At 34.1% G+C, this 12,221-nt stretch overlaps 1 protein-coding gene across 1 annotated transcript; it reads left to right on the top strand.

Moving 5' to 3' along the window:
• Nucleotides 1–10,629: 10,629 nt before the first annotated feature.
• LOC109021263 lies at nucleotides 10,630–10,971 on the top strand. The gene has a single exon (XM_019003866.1). The coding sequence runs from the start codon at nucleotides 10,630–10,632 to the stop codon at nucleotides 10,969–10,971; it is 342 nt and encodes a 113-aa protein (XP_018859411.1).
• The last annotated feature ends 1,250 nt before the right edge of the window (nucleotides 10,972–12,221 follow it).

The following is a 12,221-nucleotide window of genomic DNA, read 5'->3' as shown; positions in this document are numbered from 1 at the left end:
GAGCGTTGGTTTGAACGTGAAGCCATGTTCGAACATTTGTTCTTTACATTCGAATGTACTGATCAGAAATAGTAATTTCATAAAATTAAAAAGTATACAAATTGTATCATATTACACCATAAATATAGCAACTAATAATTTCTTATAGAGTTGTAAAAATAGACAATAAAATTTTCTAATAATGATAATGATATGTTCATTTATTCTTCTTTCCTCACCCATTGCGATTCTGCTAAATTGACATAACACATTCCATCTGGACCAGCATCTCCCTCTATACTTGCTCTTGAACTTCTCCTCCTGGTCTCTTTGTCACTTCTACAAACACATCTCTAAATTAGACGGTCATGATAAGTGAGACTCTAACTCCTGCTATCTCGACTTCATCTGCTCAATTTCTTGGCGTGTTGCATCTAAATTGTGAGTAAGATTATTAACTTCAGAAATCGAGGTTGTGGAGGATGAACTGACAAGCTTGAAAACACGTCCCAAACCCCTTACCAAAAATCAGACTTGCTCTCTGGCACTTGCGTGAATATGTCCATGTCACTAGAAGATGATTCCTCAGAGGCTGACTGGATCTTAATCATTTTTTCCTACAATTACAACGAAAACACACAATAAGTAACATATTAAAAGAAATGAGGAATCAAACATAATATGAATTCACATGTGGCATAATTTATTCACAGAAAATAACCTCACTCTTTAGTGACGGGATCAAACCACTCAATGTGCTCATCAAGTAGCATAGACATAAATGATGGAGAAATTTTTAGGATCATCATGTTTCTAACAAAGGCATATTAGTAATTTTAAAAAATAAAATTAGTACTTAAATAAATGAATATGATAAAAATGAGTGAATTTTAATAAGTTATTAATTACTATTTTATCGGCAAGATGTTGGAATTACCTTGAATTGGCGCGATGGTGGATTGTCAAAGCCATTTTATTCTGTATATTGATAGAAGTTAAGTGCTGTAGGAGAAATTAAAAATGTTAAATATAACATATGAAACCAATATAGATGTAAATAAGTTATATGAGATAAATCTAGAATACCTGATAATCTGGACTTGTGAAAAGATCACAACACTTACTCCAATCGTCTAACTTAGGAGTGGGCAGCGAGGCCCCGCCCCTTCCGCCCCAGCCCCTGTCCCCTACTCGGAACTCCCTCCATTTTTAATATAAAAAATTATAATTTTTAATATTTATATAAATATATTGTATATAGATATATATAATTTCTTAAAAACTTGAATTCAACTTCAAGTTAATGGATTACTATTAAGTCCCACATTGCTTAATTATCACTATTGTATTGCATTGGCCTCCTATATAATGGTTGGCTTAGGAGGCCAAGGCAATCCAAAATATAGCTCTAATGAATTTATATTTTTTTTAAACGTATAAATTTCAATTTATACTTTAAATTATATTATAATTTGGGTTTAAAAAATATTTTTAGACTAAAAAAAGTTTTAGACAATGGGTTGAGCGGGAGGCAGGGCGGGGTGCGGTTTCAACCGCACCCCTCGGTAGCAGGGCTGGGGGCGGGGTATGAAACCCTGCCACCCGCATGGTGGGGGCGGGGGGCTGGGAGGGGATTCCCCTGCCCCGCACCATGCGGGTAGCACCCCTAGTCTAACTTCATTTTCGGAAAAACGGGACTGAACAGTCTCTTCCAACATCTCAAATTTCTTAAAGTGGTCATGACATCGTTCATTGTGATGCAGAAATAATGTAGTCATCAACTCATTCACAGTTCGCACATCCTTGCTACAGCCAAAATTGAGGTCGAATTCATCCTAAGAAGTGAATTGCATAAAAAATATGAAATCAAAACATCTCTAAAAAAAATTTACATTCGTATATAAATTCACCGGTACATGACTCCAAATGTCATCCTTAGCCTCATTCGGAACATCTCTCCATAATCGCACATAAAATGGGGCATATGCTAGGACTAATATGCCGATATAGGAGGAAAGCAATGCTACACTCTCATCCACTCCCCCAATAAAGTTATCAGCAATGTTAACCTTGATTTTTTTGTGCCTTCTATTTTTTTCCAGAGCAATGCCATGTGTTAAGCCATGTTCGCGACATGATAAGGCATCAACTAATATTTTTAAAATTATTAAATGCAGTCTCCAAAGTATTGAAATATAATTAGTTATCAAAAAAAATTTCTTACTGGTAGGTGTCAACTGGCTGTTTGTCTCTTGTGTATCAACTTGTTTAGGAGCGGAGTCCTCAGTTGGGGAGTCGTGATTGGGTTTGAGACTTGGGGGAGGAGACACATTTATTTATTGTTGTTTGGGTGGCATCCTTGAAAGTGATTAATATTTAAAAAAAATTAGTATAGAATAATTTATAAAAATGTATTGTACTGTCACCTATATAAATAAAATATTTAATACTTTTATTCTTCATCTCCAGATGTATTTGTCCTACTTGTTTCAGAATCGACTTCAATAACATCTTCGTCACCATCATCCTTCTTCTTCTTTTTCTTCATCGACTTCCTCTTCGCACTCTTCTTCTTCTTTTTATTCAGACTCTTCTTCTTCTCCTTCCCCACTTACTTCATGAACTAAATGATTATTTAATACGGATGGGTCGAGATGTATGGATGTGACGTCTTCTCTACATAAAGGAATTAGTTCAAGTGCATGGTGGTCAACAAATAAATTAATTCCCTCTCCATCTTCCTGGTAGGCCTATACAATCGAAGTGTCATCTTCATCTCTACTATGATCATGATCCACTACCATTCCCGCATCATAGATATTCCAAGGAACAAATTTGTGTACGACTCGCCAAGTTATCTATCCACTATCTTCATCGGCCCCTTTCATTAGATCAACCAAATAATAGATTTGAGTAGCTTGACAAGCCAATACGAATGGATCATCTTCGTACCATTTACATGCAATATTGACACTCGTAAAGTGACTATCCTTATATAACGAAACCGACCACTGCCTATATCCCACCAATCACATTTAAAACCATATGTCAGATTCTCACCCAAGTGTTTTAATCCAATAATGTCACGTATGATACCATCGTAGTCAATATCATCTGTTCCATGACTTCCATCGACCAACACACCACAATTTTGTCTTTCGATTTCTTTCACGGTCCATAGTATGGAATCTATAACTTCGAACCGTGCATGCAGTGTATTGAAGTGCTCTGTGTGAAGGACCACAGGCCAGTGCATACAATTCAGAAGAAACTGATGCGGGATCATGAGCACGTTGTTCCAAAATCTAACAATTGAAATATTAACAAAATTATTAAAAGTTAAAAAGAATTAGAATAGTTCAAAATGATTTTAAGTTATGGGAAATTTAAATGCATATGCATTGTTCAAACCATCGGAAAATTTTTATTCATGTCTCGCCTCTATATTCTCTACGCCTTTTATTCTAAGTTTGTCCATGTGTTCACTGTATAGAAGTACAAAAAAATAGAATATTTGAACACATTTGTTATAGTTAAATTTTTTTAATTATAATTATTCTAAGTATGCAGCGACATACTTGAGATAGTCATTAATCTCCCGACAATTATTCAACACGTACCACCGAGCTTTTCCTAACTCACCACCAATTAAGTCGTATCCCATTCACCCAAGGGCCGTATGTTCTAGGGAAACACTGATAGCTCACGAGGGGGAGGAGCCGCAAGATCAACATTCTGCTCTTCACGATTAAATCATGTCTCAATACCACGACGATATAGAGAGCAAAATGTCAACCATTCATCATGTATATAAGCCTCTGCTATTGAACCAGCTCGGACTTTATTCCCAACAGTGTGCTTCAATCTACCCAAATATCTTTTAACTGAATACATCCAATGAAACTGTACCAAGCCACCTAACAGTACCTCCCCAGGTAAATGTATTGTTAAATAGACCATTACATCAAAATATGAAGGTGGAAAGATCTGCTCAAATTTATATAGTATAGTAGCAATGTCTTCTTCCATCTTTCGTAACATATCTCGATTTACTATCCGATAGCACAAATCCTTGAAAAACATGCAAAGTTTGGTTATGGCGACTTGTACATTAGAAGTCAGCTTCCCATGAATTTCCACCGGTAACAATTTATGCTAAAATACGTGACAATCAAGACTTTTCAATCCATTTATTTTTCAGTCATTAGGGCTCACGCATCTATCGAGATTGGAGGCATAACCATTTGGCAACTTCTCACACCTTGCAACCATTTGTAAAAATCTATCCTCCCATCCCTTGTCATCGTAAACCATGTATGCGGCATAACCACCCTGTTGCATTTCACCTGCAAATACAAATCATGTTTAAATCTCATTTTCTCAAGATCTTTTCTTGTCTTAATCGTGTCCTTCGTCTTTTTGTTAATGCTCATCAATGTTCCAGAATATTACTACAAATATTCTTCTCTATGTGCATTACAACCAAATTGCATGCATTAATATCATATTAGTTAATTTGTTATTTTTTTATATTGCTTTATTCTTATATTGCTTAATATCTTATTAATTTGTTATTTATTAGTTAATTATGAATTCTTTACTCTTCCTATATCTTCTATCTCCTAATTGTATCTCCAACATTCACAATATTTTTTATTCATAATATGTGCCCAAATCACACGAAATAATTTTATTTCACACATATATGCACAAACCACTCCACTATTATGTTTAATCACAACATATTCACTATATCTTTTTTTAAATTCACAACATATTTACAACAAATTACCAATATAATCACAATATATTAAAAAAATCACGCCATATTCTTAGTAAATTCACAACATATTCACAACAAATTACCAATATATTCACAATTAATTCTTATTAAATTTTGAACATATTCACAATCAATTCTAATTAAATCACAATCAATTATCTAACAACATATTCTTATTAAATTTTGAACATATTCACAATCAAGTCTTCTTATATCACAATCAATTATCTAACATATTTAATCACAAATCAGTTCTTATTTAATCAATTCTTTTTAAAGGATGAATATATTCACAATCAATTCACAAAAAGACAAAACATATTCACAATCAATTCACAAAAAATCACAACATATTCCCAACAAAGTTTAGAAATATATCTAGCCCAACAATATCCCTTTACAAATGAAAAGCTTCAACAAGTGTGAACAAATAATCCTTCAAAAAAACACAATACTAGTTAGTTCAAACTAAACAATACATAGTTACAACAAAATAAATCTAAATAAACAAAAAAAAAAAAACACAATACTAACTTGATCTCTTCAAGATCAAGGAAAACTCACACTCACTCACTCACTCAAGCTCTCTTTCACTCTAATTCTCTCTCACTCTCATTCTCTCTATGCGGCACGGGTTGAAGGCAAATTGGATGAATTGCCTTCAACTCGTGCGTTCTAAAGATGCCCCAATTGGGGCCTCTATATTGTTTTACAAATTTTTTTTACTTAAGTAGTGACGCTGCAATTGGTCTGCTTAAGAAGAACGTCGGTGTCTTAAGTTGTCATACAAGTTATTATAGCGACATTTTAAATGAAAAGTCACTGGATCAAAAAAGCGAACCATTCGAACGTTAATACTATATGTTCGAACATTTCATGAGATTTTGGGATCCCGCTGAAAGAACCGCCTAATTTTTAACAAGTGCGAACGTTCGCACATACATTTGTTGACGTGCGAATGTTAATAATCCCCACAATAAGCATAGATCACGCAGATTAAGTTTGAACGTTCTCTAAAAAATGTTCAAACATTATGTTGATGACGTTGCCAGGCTAGGTTTCCTAGAATTCATGCACATTCGCACATATAATTTGATGTTTGAACATCAAGGCGTGACGTTAGAACGTTAAGTTTCACACGTACAAACGTGAATGAAATTAGATTCCACATATATTTTCTAACATAATGTGGGAAATTTCCTGCCAAATTTTTAAACATGTTCGAATGTGTATTTAAACGTTCAAACGTCACCTTAACACGTCTGAACGTACATTTGTATTTTTCGAACGTAAATCATATATTTATATATTGTTTAAACAATAGTGGTTTATATAATATTCTAATTACACGCAATATGTAACATTATTATCTAACATAGTAATATATATATATATATGACATAGTAATGTATATATTATATATTATAAGGTAAACATAGTAATATATATATATATATGACATAGTAATGTATAGTATATTATAAGTTTGTAGCTCATAACATATTAGTATATAATAGTAGTTTATTATATATACCCAAACAATATATTAATAACACTAGTATAATATTAGTATACTAGTGCACAATGTACTAGTATATAATGCACTAACTAGTGCATTATATACTAGTATATCATATATACTAGTACATAGTTTTATTAGTATAGCATATATTATTAGCTTATAATATATCATTGCATAATAATAGTTTTTAATTATACTTTATTAATATATTGACAATACTAACCTAGTATAGTATATATACTATACAAGTGTACTATGTACTAGTATAACATATATAGTTGTACATAGTGTTATTAGTATATCATATATTATTAGCTTATAATATATTAGTATATAATATTAGTTATTAATTATATTTTATTAATATATTAACAACACTAGACTATAGTATATATACTAGTACATAATGTATAAGTATAGTATATTAAGTATATTAATAATATTCCAGATCGATAATCACATATTTACAATATATAACAACTATATTATCAATAATAATATTATTACATTATATAATATATAACAACATTAATATTATACCATAAATAATATATTATTTAGCATAAATTATCAAAAATGTATTCTAGAAACGTTTGAACGCACCAATATTACGTTCAAATGTCTCAGGAATTAATTGATAAACGTTTGAATTTACAAATATAACGTTCGCATGTCTCAAGAATTAAGTGGCGAACGTTCAAACGTACAAATTGTAACGTTTGAATGGCTCTCTCTCTCATTAAGTGACGTTCGAACGTTAACATTATAACGTTCAAACATCACGTGTATATAAGCTGTTGTCTGAATGCAAAATGACATTTCAAACCAAAGCAATAATCTTCCTTTGTCACAACCATTTGCACTGCCACCAAATACGTCGCCGCCGCCGTCAAACACAGCCACAAACGTCCCAAAAAAGGTAGGCATCCATCTTTAACACTTAGTATGCTTTTTTTTTTTTTTTTTTCCAATGGAGATTTCGGGAGTTTCCGAAACCCAATGGTGGTTGGACTATCATCTTGATTTTCTGACCACCATGGGTTGCCAATGGCCAAACGACCATCGTAGAAAGTTTTCGTGAAGTGTATACTTAATTTCTACATTTGCCTTTGGTTACTTTCATTGTGTTTGAGGTGTTAGGGAATGACTGAGTTGACTCAACCATTTATGTGTTGTAACGTTTGAATGTTACATCCTCACGTTCGAACGTTAAACCTTTCAAATGAGAGATGGCTAACACGTTCGAATGTTAATAAAATAATGTGCGAACATTCTACAGTACATGCGAACGTAACGAGAGTACGTGTGAATGTATATAAGGTTCGAACGTCAGATCATTCATATTCTTGAGCATCACATACATTCGAACATTAGTCTTACGTTTGAGCGTTTATTTCACATTCATTTAAATGTAAAACCTTTCAGCTTTTAGAAAGGTCAGAAATGTTCGAACTAATAGTTAATGTACGTTCAAACCTCTTAATAAACACATTCAAGAGCTTGCTCACGTTCGAACGTATTTGTTTTGTACGTTCGAATGTAATAATTTTCTGTTTATTTTATTAATACTGTTCAAACATATACTTGGTTTAATTCGTACGTGTGTTTGCCAGCATCACATTCGAACGTAACTCATCTTATGTTCGAATGCTTATCCTAGAGGAAATAAAAGTGCGAATGTAAAGCGTAAAACGTTCCAACATAGAAGCTTAATATTCGAACATAAATTATTTTACGTTTAGACGTGTTTCTAAAATAATTTAGATTACAGTACATAATATGCTTCATTGTACTAATATTACTCAATTTCTTTCTTTCTTTCAGGATATGACGCATCTTTTGACTACTAGGAAACGAGGGAGAAAAGGAACAAGCCAGGACACTGTTCTAACAGTGATGGTCGAACGAGAAGTCCTGATCAATGAGTTCAACAAACTCAGATGGGAGACGTAAAGCCTTAGAGATGTGTTCACTACCAGATGCTAGACTAGTATATGCTTAATAAGGGGTATAATGGTTAAGGAGTTTTATATGAGGATGCGCTCCATGCCTCATGATGCATCATCTCATACCGTGACTGTACGCGGTGTTCAATTCGAAGTCTTAGCGGATGTCACCGCCGAGCTACTAGGGATCCGTCACATAACTAAGACATTGACAACAGAAGATGCTCAGCCTAGGGATGGATCCCGAGTAGATGTAAATATAGGCACTTTTGCATCATCTACTGGCCCAGTTGACCGGTATGAGGATGAGGGTATTGATGAGGAGGATGAAGACTGAGATGAGAATTTCTACATTCTCACTGAGAGAGACCAAGAGCAGCTCGATAGGAAGAACTTCTTCAGTCAGGTACAACTCCTCCCTTTTTTCTACATGTGCATCTTATTGTTGCACCAAATGTGGATCATGTGGCACATAAGGCCACATTGAGCCGGACTCGCGCATAATTCCTTATACGAGTGTCATGTGGAGAGCTCATCGACTTGCCATTTCGTATTTTTGAGAGGATTCGTTATGAAGCGAGCATTGTCTCCACGGACAACCTCTCATATGGAGTCATCAATACCCATCTATTACTGACCTGGAGTGTGACACCCCGGGCAGAGAAGTGGTTGACAAAGCAGATCAGCCCCATGGACAGGGAAGGGGGCATGGTCGATGTCTGCTTGGACCTGTACCAAATCTTATTCATCCAACCCAGTTTGGGCCTGGTGTTGGTCTCCATATTGGGAGTACTAGTCAACCGCCAACGGGTACATTTGCGGGGATGCCCAACCTGCTTAGCTTGATGCGTGCCTTACTTGGGTTGATACGATGGTCTAAGATATTACTGGGCACATCAACTGACAAATCGCATTGGTACAACAGAGTATCACCAGGTTGGCCATCGATTAGATATCCTAAACCAAAAGGTCAACATATTGACTGATGAATTTAATACATTTGTAAACAACTCGTTCTGAGTATTTTTCACTTTTATCGTGTTGTTTACATTAGTGTTAAATATTTTGTACTTTATTTTTATTATATGTAATGAACAATAATATTTAATATATCTACTGTTTTTGAATTTTAATTCTCAATCTTTTTTATTGTTAGTTTATCCAACTTAATATTAAATCACGGCACTTCAATTCTCAATCTTTTTTTAATTTGAAATATCCAACTTTAATATTAAATCAATTATCGAACGTTGACGCAAAAAATTTACACGTTCGCACTTAAGTAGCCTCAACGTTCGAATATCCAAGCCACGTTTGAACATGAATATATATATATATATATATATATACGTTCAAATGTAATACAATTTCTTGGCTGCCTTTAGTAACGGTTTCCACAAACCGTGACAAAAAATACTTTTTGGTGAAGGTTTGAAGACTATCACAATTGCCAAACCGTCACAAAACCTCATTTATGTTGTAGTGACAGTTTGGATACAAATACAAGAAGACTAATTCTAACATACATATTATGGTCAGAAAGTTTATACAGGAAATACTTTTCCTTTAAGACATTATCGCTAGAAATATACATTTTTTATGAAAATATCACGCAAGAAATACATTTTTTATGGACAAAAATGCTCATATTTGTCGAGAAAAATCACTAGAATAAATATTTCTGACGAGTAAAACCACCTCATGGGTCACATATTTCTGGCAAAATTTACAGTATATTTGAGGATTTTGTTATACTAGAAAAATACCTATTTGGGATAGAATTGAGATCACGGAGAACGGTAGGTCTGAATTTTCTGACGACTTTGCTACGAATTCAAATTGCCAAAAAAACATATTTCTGGCATTAAATGTGGCTACTGATCGCGCGGATACAAATGTGGCTACGAATTCCAAAATGCATATACAAAGGTCTCATGTCATGCTTATCCTCCTAAGTCCTACCAATAAACATTATGATATTTTAGACTTCCTGCTGGTTCTTAGATATTTCTTCTCCACAACTCATCAATCCAAGCTCTTGACTCCTCCTCTCTCTAGCTTCCAATCGCTTCAGCTCTGCTGATACTTCATCATCCTACAGTGTTTTCCAAGCGACCTTACATTTACAAGCCATTAGTCTATCATTTATTTATTTTTTGTTTCAATCATTTCGCAGGTTACGGCTTGCAGTACTTTCATTGATTTTCTCAGAGACTGATCGTTCTTTCCGTAGAATCATATATTATAAATTACTCGTACTGATCTCTAACTTGTTTCATGGCTGTAGATCAGTAGTACTACAGCATGAGGAAAAGTCAATATTTTACAAACGATCAAAACCCACAAATTAAAAGGCTGCTCGTTCCGGACAGATATATATATATATATAGTACGACAACATGAGCAAAAGAGCCAACGGTCCAAAGCTGGAACTGAAGCTGAACTTGTCGCCGCCAAGGCGGGAACACTCGCCCGCTGAGTCTCTAAATGTTTCGACCTCTTCTTCGTCGGAAATGTCGTCTGAAGGCTCATGCGTTTCATCAGAGCCGGAAGATCAGCCTATGACGTTGCAGTACTCCCCAAGCAACACGGAGCCCAGATCGATGATGCTCGTAGGATGTCCCAGATGCCTCATGTACGTCATGTTATCCGAGATGGCTGATCCAAAATGCCCCAAATGCAAGAGTACTGTCTTGCTCGATTTCCTCAAGGAAGAAAATGCCAGGAATACAAGAAACTGAGCTAGATAGCTGGAGCATGCATTTGCATGGCTTCCTTTTCCTCTTCCTCATGATCAGCATCAATTCCAACTGCGCGCTTCTCTTTTCTTTCTTTCTTTCTTTTGTTTCTCGATGCTAGCTTAATTTGGCTTGACCATATTTATTTTTCGAATGCACCTTTTATTTTTTTTCTTCGATCAGTTTTAATTATTTTAAAGTGTTTCTCTTGTCTACTATTAATTATTCCTTTTTGGTTCGTCGATACTTTTGCGAGATTTGGTTGCATATTATGGGGAAAAAAAATAGAAAAGTAAACTGCTTGGTTCGATTCAACCAAACTAGATTAATGTGGATTTTTCTTGTTAATTTCCTATATATATATATATATATATATACTAGGTAAAAGCAACGTGTAAAGCACGTTTGCCTAATTTTATGAAATGGTTATTTATAAAAAATAATATATATTTTATAAAAATTATTGATTTCACTTAATAATTTAAAGTATAGGAGAGAAAATAAATAACTTAATAATATTTTTTTCTCTGATAAGTAGAGAAGAACAATGTTTTTTTTTTTGACAAGTAGAAAATAATAGTATTTATGATATCTATTTTCATCCAATTATCATTCACATTGATAAAAACTAAAGGAAAAGTTCTCTCATTAGTTGATTTCTTATAAAAATTATTTCTTCCTATTAAATCATTCTATTTGACCAGCACATCTACAAGTTTACTGTAATACCTCACCAACACTTTTGAGAGAAACAAACACAAATCTCATGTAATAGCTTAAAAAACTGGAAAATATAATCACCATTACCAACCAATTAGTGAGAATCAAGTCACAATATTCCTTTATTATACCTGCCTGAGGCAGCCCTTTGTTCATGAAAATCAAATGTGTAGACATGCCCTATAGGAGCAATGGCCCTTCCAAGTGACGTAGTTAAAGATCCACTTCCAGTCCCATATTCCAGAACCAAACAACCAAGAACTATTTCCAAGTACATGATGACAAGGCTAATATCAGTAATTTAGAGAATCTAGTCCCGTGACTTAGAACCAAAGTCCACAATTTAGGAGTTGGAGCTAACAAGTAAATAAAACCACCCATGTTGCTAAAAACCTTGGTTCCAAAGGGCTTTCCAATCCAGTCTAAATGCTTGAATACACCAAATCGGTGCTTCATCGGTTCTGAAGCATTGAATCCTTGCATACTTTAAGAGCCTTCATGTTGCCATGCCTCTCATACATCAAAATCCTGAT

The sequence above is a fragment of the Juglans regia genome, chromosome 14, assembly GCF_001411555.2.
Source record: "Juglans regia cultivar Chandler chromosome 14, Walnut 2.0, whole genome shotgun sequence".
Classification (NCBI taxonomy): Eukaryota; Viridiplantae; Streptophyta; class Magnoliopsida; order Fagales; family Juglandaceae; genus Juglans; species Juglans regia.
The sequence above is the reverse complement of the archived record's forward strand: the minus strand, read 5'-3'. Positions and strand labels throughout refer to the sequence as shown.

What these genes read in the sequence shown, in the direction of transcription:
- LOC109021263 (XM_019003866.1), top strand. Translation starts at nt 10,630, where the DNA reads ATGAGCAAAAGAGCCAACGGTCCAAAGCTGGAACTGAAGCTGAACTTG.